At 37.7% G+C, this 15,423-nt stretch overlaps 1 protein-coding gene across 3 annotated transcripts in view; it reads left to right on the forward strand.

The window, feature by feature from the left end:
- KIAA1328 (KIAA1328 ortholog) overlaps window positions 1–15,423 on the forward strand; it is a 223,217-nt gene that overhangs the window by 192,745 nt on the left and 15,049 nt on the right. For all 3 annotated transcript variants that reach the window (XM_053912879.1, XM_045187934.2, XM_045187935.2), the window contains one exon: window positions 5,587–5,695. In XM_053912879.1, coding sequence (XP_053768854.1) covers window positions 5,587–5,695 — 109 coding nt within the window. The remainder of the gene's footprint in view (window positions 1–5,586; window positions 5,696–15,423) is intronic.

Below are 15,423 nucleotides of genomic sequence, written 5' to 3' on the forward strand. Positions count from 1 at the left end.
GTTAAGCATACAGTTTGAGAAACTTTGACAGTGTATATATCTACACAAACACCCCCGATGAAGACGAGTACATTTCCTTTATTCACGACAGTTCCCTTTGGCTTCTCTGGGTGGTTCTCCCATGAGGCCTCTCTCCTTGGCTTGCAGGCGGCTGTCTGCTCCTTGTGTCCTCACAAGGCCTTTTCGCTGTGGGCATGCCTCCCTGGTGTATCTCCCTCTTCTTGTGAGGACGCCAGTCATACTGGACTAGGGCCCATCCAGATGACCTCCTTTAATCTTAATTACCTCTGTGAAGGCCCCCTATACAAATACATTCTGAGGTATACTGGGGGTTAGAACTTCAACATGAATTTGGCAAGGGGAGAGGACATAATTCAGTCTATAACAACTACTTTTTTCCTAACCTTTATGCCTTTTATTTTTTCTTGTCTCATTATACTATCTAGGACTTCCATTACACTGTAGAATAAAATGGTAAAAGAGAACTTTATGCCTTGTTCCTGATTTCATAGGGAAAATAGATACTCTTTCACTATTATGTATGATTTTAACTATAGGGTTTTTTGTCATTGCTATCATGTTATAAAAGTTCCCACCTCATTTGCTGAGAGTTGTTACTGTAGTGGGCATAAAACTTTATCAAAACTTTTTCTGTGCCTATTGAGCTGGTCAGAACGGATAAAGAACAAATAACCTGTATCCCAGCAATTTATTTCTAGGTATATATCCTAGAGAGAATCTCATACACACAATGATTAAATTACAAATATGTTCATAGCTGTATATTCATTCAGTTAGGGTAGGCTAAACTTTGGTAACAAGTGGACAGAAAAAAAATCGATAGCTTCGCCATGATGTAATCGTCTATCTCCACGTCTGTTACCACGTTACACTGTGAAGTTTGCCACCCTTCTGAGGTGGTCATTGAAGACAGATTGCTTATTGTTTAACCAAGTGTCCTAAAGCATGTACCTGATGTTATATCATCATCCTTTTTTATTCTAAAAAGTTATGCAGCTTATATTCTGAAGCTATTAATAAATACATACCACTGGTGATATAAAAAAAAAATGAGCACCCCTCATTTAAGAACAAGAAGTTTCTTTCTTTGTTTTGCAATGGTCCGGGGTAAGTTTGGTTGGACAGCAGCTCTGCTCCAAAGAATGATGGCTCTGCCATCTTTTTGTGCCTTCCAAGATTACCTTCATCTTTGCAGTGTCACCTCCATCAGTGCAGTGACACAGGGGTGGCAGACTTGGTCCGTGGCCACATCTGGTCCACTGCTTGTTTTTGCAAATAAGTTTCATTGGAACGTAGACATTTTCATTTTGTTATATGTTGTCTGTGGCTGCTTTCGTGCTACAGCAGCACAGTTGAATAGTTGCAGCAGGACCTGGGCCACTCACAAAGCCTAGTATATTTACCATCGACCCTGTACAGGAAACTTGTGGCCGGTCCTGTCATAGCAGGTCAGCAAAGACAAGGAAGGGAATGGAAGAGTACACGTGGGAGGTTTTTATAGGACAGTCCTGAAGTGGCACAGGTAACGTCCACTAGTTTTCCTCCTGACCACACATAATTACAAGGGGGATTGGAAACTACAGTCCAGCTGTGTACCCAGGAAGAGGGGAGGAGAGTGCATTTCAGTGGATAACTGGCATCCTCTGCCACAGCAGCATCCTTCTTAATAGCCCAAATCAGAACCACTCCAGACGTCCGTCAGCAGTAGAATGGATGCATAAATAGCATGCTATCTAGCAAAGAAAACAAACTGCAGCTATGTAAACCATCAACATAGATAAATCTCATAACTATAATATTGAGCAAAAGACATCTCAAAAGGAATATGTGTGTGTGTGTGTGTGTGTGTATAGTATATTCTATTTTATAAAGTTCAAAAGTGGCAAAACTGCCTCATATTGTGGGCGTGCGTATCTAAATGGTAAAACTGTGAAGAACAAAAAGGGACTGACTGTGAGGACAGTGGCTGGATCCTGGGTCTCAGAGGGGAAAGTGGCGGTGCTGGGGGTGGACGTTGGTGATGAGCCCGGGGGCAGTGCTGCCAGGACCCTTTCTTGATTGGAGAGGGGTCACGCTGGTGTGTTCTTTATCAGTCTTTAAACTGAACTGGATGTATGACACAGCCTGGCTGTTTCTAAATGGCAAAACAAAACGAAGGGCCTAGAAACAGAGCTTTCATAAACATTGAACTCTAAGAAGTCATCTTATGAGATATTGATGGATGGATGGGCAGACACAGACCCAGCCGTGTGCAGACAGGACGTGATCCATTATGTTCAGTCCCATCTGTGTATGCAAAAATGCATGTTTATTTACATAACTATATTCACATGTATTCATCTATATATAAACATATACACTTATAGATGAAATTCAACAGCTTAATGGATAATATTCTTACCAACACTTTTCTTTTTTAAATGTGTACATTATCTTTGTGTGTGCATATGTAAATATAGCGCGATGTGTAGTTCCGTGAATACACTGTATGTGACTGTTGGCACACTAAACATTAAATCAAATTTTATAGAATGAATATAATTAAAAGCTGATATATAGCTTTCTAGAAACTTAATAAGGAACAGAGCTTAGAAAATTAGAAAAAGGAGTAAACTTGCTGTAAGGCTTAGTAGTCATACATTCCTGAAGTACAGTCACAGATCTGCATCCATTGATGTTCGCCTCTGCCTTAGAGCAATTACTCTTAGCTTTTTTGGAGTCCTATCACCTTTCATCATTTGGTGAAAGCTGTGGTCTCTTTGCCCAGAAAAATGAATGAGCATGTATACACACAGTATTGTGCCTGCAGTTAGGAGGGGTTCACACATTCTTGAAGCACATGCAAGGATTCCATTAAAAGTCCTTGCACCCTCTGTTAAAATTTCTTCTTTCTGTTGTTCCCATCAGATGTCAATTGTCTCGACCAAACTTTTGACATAAGCATCAAAACAGAAAAAATAAGACTAATGTTCAGGCCTTATGTGATAGTGACTAAAAAAGATCTTCGTTCTGTCACTACCAGGCATCTCTTCCCTCTTGCCTCACCCACAAGCCCCGCTGAGTCGTTCTTGCTCCTGCTTGCCGTTTGAACTTCCCCTTCCATCCCAGGGTTCCACCGAGACAGTTGTAGAAGTGAATTGCTTTACCTGCCTCCTTCTCTCTGTTTCACTCTGTTCTAAATTCTACACGAGAGTCATCTCTCCAAAGACCAGTTTGGTGAATTTTATTGTCATTGTTGCTGCTTTGTTTTGTTTTTGAGGCCAACGAGCACGGTGTTTAAGAGTTTGCAGTACAGACCTTGATTGTATTGAAAACCCATCCTTGCTTACTAGCCCTGTGATATTGGACATGCTGCTTGACCTTTTCACACTTTCCACTTCCGCATCTATAAAGTGAGGACAATAATATAATCTAAGTACAAGGAGATAATGCATGTAAAGTGGTTTAAAGTGATTACCAAGGTACAAGGACATAATGATGCTCAATAAATATTTCCTGAATATACTAAATATTTAGCCTTGAGGTTTTTAATTTAATGCTTCTGCTAGTACCGGGCTCCTTAATCCTTCCTATCAAAATTCCACCTCCTGCATTAAATCTTCCCTAATCCTATAGCCAGATGTGATCCCCTCACTTCTTAATTGCTCAGACTTTTCTGTCATTTAATGGCAGTAAGTAGCATAGTGAGGAAACTCTGGGGTCAGGTTGTCTGGACGTGGATGCTGGCTCCGTCACTTACTAGCCTTGTGACCTGGGCGGGTCGTGTAAGTTCCTTATGGCTTATTTCCTTCTCTGTAAATTAGATATAAAAAATAGTGTCTATCGCAAAGGGTTTTTATGAGAATAGACATAACTAATTCTGGAAAGGCCAAACTGTAGCAGTAGAGCTGGAGGGGGATAGTAACAGACCAGTCAGGGAGAAGGGAACCACAAATGGGCATAAGGGAAGTTTTTGGAGTGTGGAATACTGAGAAACTGGGATGTGAAAATGCGTAAGCAATGCCATGACAAAAATGTTGTAAACCGAGTTGTGTCCATGCTTTATAGCTGAACAGATTTGCTACTATTTATCAAACTGTACACCTAAGATGGTTAAATTTTAGTATTCAAATTATTCTTCAGTGAAACTTTTTTTTAAAAAAAGAATATATGGTGAATGGAAAAGGCTTAGGACAGTACCAGGCACATACCAAGCATACTGTATCTGGTATTATTACTTTATACTGATTTGAGTCATTTATGATTTTTAAAAAATTTTTTGTTGTTACTCTGTTACAGTGGCTTATTCATAATACTCTCACACCTTCTTTCACCTCCTCCTAAACTAAACTTGAGCTTAATCCTGGCACCAGCCCGTGCCTCTCATTGGGGACTTGGTAAATATTTACTGACTGAAATCCCTGTATGGACTGATGAGTGCATTTCTGACATGAGAATGTACTGGTTTGGGTTGAGGCTCCCACAGGTTTGTGGACACAGAGAAGGCAATTGTGCATTTAGATGGCTAGCAGTTTACATCTACACGCACCAATGAGCAGTGGGTATTGAGTCCAGCTTTGGAATACCAGGGTTCGTGGTGATGGTTTTGGTGCTAATCTCTGTAGACGTAACTCTTGCTTTGTCTTGTCCTGATTTTCTGTGGCCACACGTAAACTGCGCCATTCCCAAAGGTAGCCTACTGTATTCTCGGCATGTTAGGCTCCGGTGTTCCCGACACACCGAAGTTGTGTTTGTGCTATTTGAGTATTCTCCCTTTCCTCAAAGGGGGAGTGAATGTCCCCAAGTAACTTCTTTGAGTGGTCTGGATAACCGTCTCCCAGGAAAAAGGCAAGGGTGTGTTGTTTGTGTTGTTTGGAAAATAATAATTAAGAAGGAGGAGGAGAAAATTGTTATTATTAGAAGTACTAATAGATTCAAACAAAAATAATACATATTTATGTCCATGTCTTCTTATTATTTAGCACTTCAGAAAGTAAATTATCAACTAACCATTGCTCGTTAGAAAGCAACAGAGGCCAGATCAGCTCTGGAATGGGTAGTTGCCCATTCTCCCAATAAAACACTTCTTTTAGCTCAATATAGAGTTCTTTCAAAGAAACATTCAAGACTCATTTATACCTTAAAAGTTTTGGGGTTAGGATAGTTTAATTTGGGGGCCTTGGAGGTACAAAGTGCTGGAATTTTCTATTTGTTCGGAGAGGAGGATGATCTTTTGTTACAACAGTTCAGGGGAATGAAATAAAGCATCTACCATCTTGGGCATTTTCACAGGAAACCCAAATCAGCGGGAACACGAGAGGACATCAGGCTTTTAAAAAATCTGTAGTTAGTCTGTTATTGCACAAATGTGCTTTTTTAAAACAAGATATTACAAATCTCTGATGTTTACAAAATCAAAACAACCTGCTGAGTTTTCCATCTGTCATCGTTTCATTTCAGGGAGGGGTGGGGAACGCTTAATTTCAAAGCTTAGGGTTTCCTATAATCTCTAATATATTACTCCGGATGGACTTTTTAATTTATTTTTACTGAATGCCCAAATTATTTCCTTTACTGTTCATACAGGGACAATGACAGGAGTCAGGAAAGATGTGTCCACATCTCCTATGACAACAGACAGCCACAAGGAGCTTGTAAGCACAACCCCGTTGTTGTTCCAACATGGCACCTCCCGGTAAGCTCTAGGGATTCTTGAATTTAACATTCTCCAGATAAGAACATTAAAAAAAATTTTATTGACATATAACTGACATATAATATGCTATTAATTTCAGGTGTACATCAAAGTGACTTGATATTTATATACATTACAAAATGATTCCCACAATAAATCTAGTTGTCAACTGTCACCATACAAAATTATTACAATATTATTGACAGTATTCCATATCCTTACATTATATATTTATGACTGATTTATATTATAACTGTAAATTTGTCACTCTTAATCCTCTTCACCTATTTCACCTGCCCTCCCTCAACCCCTCCCCTTTCTGGTAACCGCCAGTTTGTGTTCCGTATCTATGAATTTGTTCTACTTTGTTCGCCCCTGATTTGGTTTTAGATTCCATATGTGTGTATAAGGGAAATCATACAGTATTTGTTTACCTCTGTCTGACTTATTTCACTTAGCATAATGCCCTTTAAGTCCATTCTTGTTGTTGCAAATGGCAACATTTCATTCATTTTTATAAGTGAACAATATTCTGTTATATATATATACCATATCTTCGTGTGTGTAAGTGTGTGTGCCGCAAGTTAATTTATTCAAGCACTCTTATCTCCAGCATCTGCACAGAGCTCACAGCCATGTACTGGGGTTTCAGAATTCAAAACATAAACCAAACAATAACAAGATTTCTTGTTTTTAAACTACATCTTCTTCATCCATTCCTCTATCAGTGGATACTTCGGCTGCTTCTGGATCTTGGCTATTGTAAATAATGCTGCAGTGAACATAGGGTGCATCTGTCTCTTCAAATCAGTGTTTTTGTTTTCTTATGATAAATATCCAGAACTAGAATTGCTAGATCATATGGTAATTCTATTTTTAATTTTTTGAGAAACCTCCACACTGTTTTCTATAATAACTGCACCAATTTACATTCCCACCAACGGCGCCTGATGGTTCCCTTTTCTCCAGATTCTTCCCAACACTGGGGGTTTTGGGGTTTTTTTGTTTTGGGGTGGGGTTTTTTTTGTCTTTTTGATAATAGCCATTCTGACAGATGTGAGGTTGTATCTCATTAAGGTTTTGATTTGCAGTTCCCTGATGATTAGTGATGTTGAGCATCTTTTCATATGTCTGTGGACCATCTGTATGTCTTCTTTGAAAAACTTCTCTGCCGATTTTTTCATTAAAATCTTTGTTTTTTGGTATTAAATTGTATCAGTTCTTTATATATTTTGGATATTAACCTATTATTGGGTTTATGATTTGCAAATATCTTCTCCCACTCAGTAGTAGGTTGCCTTTTTGTTTTGTTGATGGTTTCCTTTGCTCTGCAAAAGCTTTTTAGTTTGATATAGTCTCCTTTGTTTATTTTTGCTTTTGTTTCCTTTTCCTGAAGAGAGTAGTCTAAAAAATATTGCTAAAATCAATGTCAAAGAGTTTACTGCCTGTGTTTTCTCTTAGGAGTTTTATGGTTTCAGGTCTCACATTCAAGTCTTTAATCCATTGTGAATTTATTTTTGTATGTGATGTAAGATAGTGCTCTAATTTCATTATTTCCAATGTAGTTGTTCAGTTTTCCCAATACTTCTTATTTAAAAAAACTGTCTTTTCCCATTGTATATTCTTGCTTCCTTTATCATAAATTATTTGACCATATATGCATAGGTTTATTTTTGGGCAATGTATTCTATTTCATTGATCTATGTGTCTATTTTCATGCCAGTACCATACTGTTTTGATTTCTGTGGCTTTGTAGTATGGTTTGAAATCAGGGAGCATGATACCTCCAGCTTGATTCTTCTTTCTCAAGATTGTTTTGGCTATTTGTAGCCTTTTACAGTTGCATACCAATTTTAGGATTATTTTTTTCTAGTTCTGTGAAGAAAACCTTTTGGTATTTCGATAGGGATTGCAGATTGCTTCAGGTAGTATGGACATTTTAACAGTATTAATTTTTCAAATCCATGAGCATAGTCTATTTTTTTGTGTTATCTGTCATTTCTTTCATCAGAGTCTTACAGTTTTCAGAGTATAGGCCTTTTACCTCCTTGGTTCAATTTATTCCTAGGTATTCTTTTTTTTTTAATTTTTATTGTTATTCAATTACAGTTGTCTGCATTTTCTCCCCATCCCTCCACCCCACCCCATATCCCTAGGTATTCTTACATAATTGTAAATAAGTTTGTTCTTATATCTTAAGTTCTTTTGCTGATAGTGTGTTATTAGTGTGTAGAAATGCAACTAATTTCTGTGTGTTAATTTTGTATCCTGCAACTTTACTGATTTAATTTATTCTAATAATTTTTTGGTAGAATCTTTAGTGTTTCCTATGTATAGTATCATGTCATCTGTAAAACGCCGACAGTTGTATTTCTTTCTTTACATTTTGGATGCCTTTTATTTGCATAATGCATATTTTGAGTTTTATTTAATTAGCAGTGGAAAATTCTAGATACTTAATGGTTCTTACTCGGGAGAGAGGCCTTTATTTGGCACCTGGAATTGGCCAGGTTGAACTCACAGAGACCTTTTCTGTGTACTTGCCTTTCCCTCGTTGACAGTGGTAATTGGCAAGGATTTCCACAGAACCACAAACTAATCTTATCTTTCATCCAAAAAAAATCTGCTTAGCAGCAGGTCCTTCCAATTTATCACAGAATGGCTATATACTTGGACTGTAAGTTTAATTAACTGAAATAATATTGAAAATTATAGAGGATTTTGTAGTACAGTTAAAGGTCTGTCAACATTTACTTATACCAGAGAAATTTGAATGAAGAGTTAATAGTTTGATCAGCCTTTTTTGGAATCAGGAAAAGAAACGTGTTATTAAAATTCTCATATCTAATAAGCCATCTCTCGCTTACATACTTAAGGCTGAATATATAAATATCAACACCAAAAGGGCTTGGTTTATTTTTACTTGGGAATATGATTTAGCATTTAAGTACCTAATATGTTATCATATGAATACAAAGTTGAAGACAATTTTAATTGTAAAGATCTTTTGGGAAATGACACAGAGGATAATAATAGTGGCTGTCATCTATTAAGCGCCTACTGTATTCCCAGTCCTTTACGTGCATTATCCAATTCAGTCTTCACCACAGCCTTATGAAGTGGTACTACTGCCACCCGCATTTTAAAAATTAGGAAACTGTGGCTCAAACAGACTGACTTGCCTAAGGTCGCATGGCCAATAAAAGGTAAACTAGCATTTCAGACTCCAAAGCCCAAGATCTTAAATATTATAGTAGTTGACAGAGACAACCTCCCTATTTTGGAGGCTACCCACAATGGAAAGAATTTTTAAGTAGTTTACCACATTCTTTGTTTATTACTCCTTTTTTTTTTTTACTTTTAATGCTGCTGTTATTTTGCAAAGACCCGCAGTGAGTTGTGGTTCTGAAATATTGATGGGGTTCCCACCTTGGACCACTTAATGCTGTGGCTGAGGGCCTATTGCTCAAAGATCTATCCTTGCTCACCTTGAGCGATCCCTCTGGAAGAGTTACAGGTAAAGAGGAGAGAGAACCTGGATTTTCAGTCTTCATGAATTTCCCTGCTGTTGAAGGTTAAAATGAGATCTTTAACACTACTTTAATATGCATTTGATGGTTGCATTTCGGTTTACAGAGAAGCATGAAAAAGGAAAAGAAAATGCTTCCCCAGTGAGGGTTTTGTAGAGCATCCTCAGCACAGTTTCCGAATGGACCATATCAACTTTGTAGTTTTACAAGGCTGGTTAAAATTGCTGTGAAGACTCATATTTACGGGCCTTAAGCAAAGGATTCTTTATCTGTTATTTCTTAATACTGCAAATCAGCTAAATATAGAGTCTCAGAAGGTTCCTAAATAATGAGCATCTGGCTAAATAAAACAATGTGAAGCACACATAACCCTTAAATGTGCACGGTGGCATATTATACGTCTGTTGTACAAAGTGCAGAGTTGAAAAAGATTCAGTGCTATGAAAATCAGTTACCGAGAAGGCACAGTGGTTGCTTTCCAGATTTCAGAATCAGGATTATTTGAATTATTTTTATTTAAAAGCGTAGAAAAGGCATTTTTTATAGACTACTTTTCACTTACAGGAAAACCTGATGCAAAAGAAAAATGTATTGATGTTTGTTGCAACAAACCTTTGAAGGTAGTAGTGAGGTAAACAGGAGTAAAAGACTTTACCCGGTTCACCCTGAATTCCAAGAATTTTCAAGACTTGCAAGAGAGCGTGGGTGGGACATATGCTAGTGGGAGACAGGTTTTCCTTTGTTCTCTGAAAAGTGCTAACACCCAGAAGAGCTCCATATCATTCCATATGCAGGTGATAAAACAAGGCGTGGCAAAGTCATCTTTCTCATTCACAGTGTAGGCTGTTAATTGTTCTCTCTGCTGCCTGTCAATATAATGTGAAATTTTCATTCCCCATTCAAGGTGGAAAAAGTTGTGGCTGAAAATGTTAACATTTGCATTTTTATTTGTTGATTTATTTAAAGGACAGCCTCTCCCACAGCAATCCATCACTCAGTGACACCCCAAATATGAATAATGTATTGTAGACTTGCAGTTACCTTGTGTAATAAGTGCTCGAGACAGTAAAGGAATGTTAACTATGTTGCAAATGTAATATTTATTGACTCATAAAGTTTATTGCTTTTGAGGTTCAATAATACTGACCATAGGACATTAATATCACTTATCTTGATTTTAGCTGGGCACCTTTGTATGTAGAAATATTCATCTATCTCATGCTAGCAAAATAAATATGTAATTTATAACACAAGCAAGAAAGGCTTTATAGTTTTCTGAGCTGGGAACTATAATGCTTCTGTCTCTGCATTTCACTTCTTGCCTCCAGGATTGATCACACACCCCTGAGCTGTCCAAGAGAGTAAGCACGCTGGTCATCTTGGCACAAGAGGGTGGCACCACTGAACTAAACAGGGCTATGCATTTCTGCTTGGCTGGAACAGGCAATACCTCGCAAATCACTCCACCAGGAGAGAGGACTAGAGAGGGCTTTTCCCCCTGTCCTTCTGAACACCTACTGGGCAGGTGCTCCTTCACTGAGACAGTTCAGTCCTTTTCTGTCAAGATACTGAGTCAAGTATACTGATTGTACTTGATCCTATTCTGCAGTGTGAAAGCAGACCTGGGCCAGTTACCTATGCATTTGTTAAGAGCACAAATGTTACTGATAATTAACCCTTTTGTGCCTTCCAGAATTAGGTATGTCCATTGCCAACAGTAAAGATCATACAAGAAATATCTGGCCACCAGAGCGAAAGAAGTAATGTTAATTAGCAACCACCAGCTGTAATTGTCATCCCCATTAAGATGCAGAATTATGTATTTCTTCGTTATAAGTAACCTTTCTAATTGTACTTGATATATACCAATTTAATCAAAAGATATACTTGCAGTAGTCAGATATTTGCATTAATGTAGCTTTAGATCTTCAAATCTTTTATTTCATATTTAACTGGGAAAAGGAGTCTTGCAGCTGTATATCCTTTGTATGTTGGTGTCTTTTTCTGTTCAGGTATGTAGACCTATACATTTTATATTAAAAATGAAGACAGTATATTCTGGGATTATTCAATAAAACAGACATCTCATCACTTTTAAAATACTTAGTGGAGTTTCTCTCTCTTAGTCATGTGACAACACAGTAATGATTATTCCAAACTATCCTTAGAGGCAAATATCAGGCATGCAGCAATAGGATTACATTCTCAGTCCCTGAAGAAAAAGGTTACTAAGGCCTCTTCTCTCTCTTCTTCCCTGACTCATAAGTGTTAATACTGGTATGTTCAACCCCTTTTTTTTGTTTTAGGTTTTCTCTCTTTTTTTTTAAATTGATTTGAGAGAGAGAGAAACATTGATTTGTTGTTCCACCTATTTATGCATTCATTGGTTGCTTCTTGTATGTGCCCTGGCAGGGATATGCTGCTCTAAACAACTGAGCCACTATCTGGCCAGAGCCTTTGACTGTGTGTGTGTGTGTGTGTGTGTGTGTGTGTGTGTGAGAGAGAGAGAGAGAGAGAGAGAGAGAGATGGAAAGACAGAAAGATCTCACCAAATCATGCCTGATTCGTGAATTTTTGGAACTGAAGGTGGAGTTAGCCTATTTCTAGGAAGTACTGTTCACCTTTCTACTTACGTGGGATATTGTTCCATTTATTTGAGTCATTTTCAGTTCTTTTCATCAATGTTTTATAGTTTTTAGTGTGCAAATCTGTCACCTCCTTGGTTAAATTTATTCCCAAATATGTTCATTTCTTTTGTATTACCATAAACGGGATTTTCCCCTTGATTTCCTTTTCAGATAGATCACTTTTGGTATAAAGAGACACAACCAGTTTCTGTGTGTTGATTTTGTATCCTGCAGCTTTACTGAATTTGTTTATTGGTTGTAACAGTTTTTTTGTGGAGTCTCTAGGGTCTTCCGCATTTAGAATCATGTCGTTTGCAGAGACAATTTTATTTCTTCCTCAACTGTTTGGTTGCCTTTTATTTCTCTGCTTTGCCTTGTTGTTCTTGCTGGACTTCCAGTACTTTGCTGCACAGAAGTGGTGAGGGCGGCATCTTTGCCTTGTACCGCGTCTTAGAGGAAAAGTTGTGGGCTTTTCATAAATGGCCATTATTGTATTGAAGAAATGTTTTTCTATACGTATTTTGTTGAGAGTTTTTATCATGAATGGATGTTGCCCTATGTCAAAGAGGACATACAAGTTGCCAAGAGATATCCAAAAAGATGCTCAATATCACTAATCATCAGGGAAATACAAAAATCCAAACCACAGTGAGATACCACCTCACAACTATTAGGATGGCTGTTTTCAAGAAGATAAAAGATAACAATTGTTGGGAAGGATATGGAGAAAAGGGAACTTTTGTATACTTAATGGGACTATAATCTGGTATAGCTTTTATGGAAAACAGTTTGGAGGTTCCTCAAAGAATTAAAAAATAGAACTACCATCATACCCAGCACTGCCTCTCCCGGGTGTATACCCAAAGACAATGGAAAATCAGTTCTGCAAAGGGATGTCTGCACTCTCGGGTTCTCTGAAGCCTTATTCACAGGACTGAGATACAGAAACGACCTAAGTGTCTGTCAACAGATGAACGGACTGTGGAAGTATTCAGCCTTAAAAAAGGAGACTCTGTCATTTGTGACAAGGTGGATAAACCTGAAGAACATTATGCTAAGTAAAATAAGCCAGCACCAAAACAGAAATACTGCGAGATCTCACTTATACATGGCATCTAAACATCGTAGAAGTAGAGAGTAGAACAGTGGTTACCGGGAGGGCGAGGGAAGGTAGAGGAAATAAGGAGATGTCGGTCAAAGGGTATGAAGCTGCAGTTCTGTGTGATGCATAAGTTCTAAAAATCTAGAAATCTAAATGATGACTACAGTTAATAATACTGTACTGAATATTGTACATTTTCTGAGAGAGATTTCCAGTGTTGTCACCACAAAAACAAATTGAAACTATATGAGCGGATTCATATGTTATTAGCCTGACTGTAGTAATCACTTCACTGCATACCTCATGTTGCATACCTTAAATACACACAATTTTCTTTAAAGACAGTGTTTTCTATCTTTATTTCCACCTTAAGTAACTTGACATGCACATCCGGTTGCTTCTGGCTCCAGTTATGGTGATATAGTCTTTAAAGTGCTAGAACAACAGATGCTGCTTGATCCTTTGCTGTGCCATGAGGAGGGACAAACATTTGTGAACTTGTTCCTCTTCATTGTCTGTGGCTTAAACCAAGGCTTTAGCCCACAGGCAGCTTAAGAATTACATAGTTTCATACATCACAGTGCCAGTAACCATTTATATTGCAGAGAAGGAAAAATCATGTAAATAATTGTAACAATGACCTGTTTTATCTCTGGCAACAAAATTCTGGATTAACAGCAGCCAAGGGGATTCAAGAAACATATTTCTATTATGCTAGTAATAAATGTGCAGTGCTAAAAATTATGTATCTGTTCACAATCCTTAGCATAGTACCTTAGAGTTGAAAGAATGTTTTTAAGATTCATCGTCTCATTTAAATTATACCAAAGCCCTATGAGGTAAGTAGTAGTATTATCCCATTTTCTAATGAGGAAATGAGAGCTGAGAAAAACTGAGTGACTGACCCAAGTCACACAATATGGAAACGGAAAAGGAGGCTTGAATTTTGCTTATCCAGTCCCAAATTTCAGAGTTTTTTCATTCTTTCATACTGCCTGAAACTTGGATTTGGTTCTGAGGTATCAACACTAAGCTGCCATAGTTCTGGTTTAGGGTAGGAATCAAACTTACTTTAAGGGTTGGGATTTATTTTATAACTTGATAAGAAGAATCTTAGCCATACAGAGAAGGGTGTTGTGGTCTCAACTGCACACAACAACCAGGTCACGGTGCTTTCTTGCACTTGTGCCCAGAATCCTAACAGTGACGTTATTTTTTAAATTAGACTTTATCTCACCTACACATTTACACAAATATTTTAAGTACTCCACAGATTCCCTCATGTACCCAACAGGAAATGATGATGTGTTACTCTCCTGAAGGTGGAGAGATGGAAGCTAAATTAACATCTCTAACCTCAAACTAGAGCCCATGGGCACTACTTGGGTTATGTGGTAGGTTTCAGTAGCAGACCTCACTGCCTCCGTATCAGAGAGTATATGAGTGATGGCCATGTATGGTGGTACTGACCATATCCACTCACTGCCTGTTGTAAATCAGGAACTGTGCCAGACATGTGCAGATACATCCATCTATAACATATGTTCATACAAATTACATATCATTGTAAGGCTTTTTTATTACCATGAAAATTCAGTTTCTTGTTAGTTCAGTTAATTCACTAGATTCCTCGTATGAGTGAAATCATATGGTCTTTGTCTGACTGGCTTATTCACTTAGCATAATGATCTCCAGGTCCATCCATACTGTGGCAAAGGGTAAAACGTTATTCTTTTTTATGGCCAAGTAGTAATCCACTGTGTAAGTGTCCCATAGTTGTTTTAGCCACTCATCTGCTGATGGCACTTGGGCTGCAACTGACTCAGCAGGATGACAGCTATGTGGGGGCGGGGCGGTGAGGGGGGAGGGATTGAGGAAAAAGGACTCATGGACAAGGACAACAGCGTGGTGGTTGCTGGGAGCAGTATAAAAGGGGTAAATGGTAATGGAAAGAAATACACAATAATTTTTTTAAGTAATAACAAGTTAAAATTAAATTAAAATTAAAAACTCAGTTTCAAGATATTAAATAGAATTTCTCCTAAGGTTTTTCAAACAGCTCCCTGAAATGTTGGGTACTAGACCCAGAACTATCATTTTAGCTTTATCTAGTAACAGTTTACACACTACACATGCACATAGTCAAAACAGCATTTGCTATATTTTTCCATTTGAGTAGATTGTAAAGAACAAAACAAGAACAAAACCTAATGAAATGATGTACATAAAAATGATGACAATGAAAAGGAATAATCTGAAAACTTCAGAAAAGAATATATTGAATATGTTAAAAGAAAATATGAAGTTATAAATATGCCCTCCATCTTCCATCTTTCATCGGGAGGATGAAAAGCCCAGCCAGCTAAAGCATTTTGTTTAAGTTGGGTTAATAATTTGAAATTCCTTGCCGGCAATGCATTACCACCAAGAATAGTTGAATGCATCGAAATTCTTATGTGTTTGATTAAA

Source organism: Desmodus rotundus, chromosome 10, assembly GCF_022682495.2.
Source record: "Desmodus rotundus isolate HL8 chromosome 10, HLdesRot8A.1, whole genome shotgun sequence".
NCBI classification, from domain to species: domain Eukaryota; kingdom Metazoa; phylum Chordata; class Mammalia; order Chiroptera; family Phyllostomidae; genus Desmodus; species Desmodus rotundus.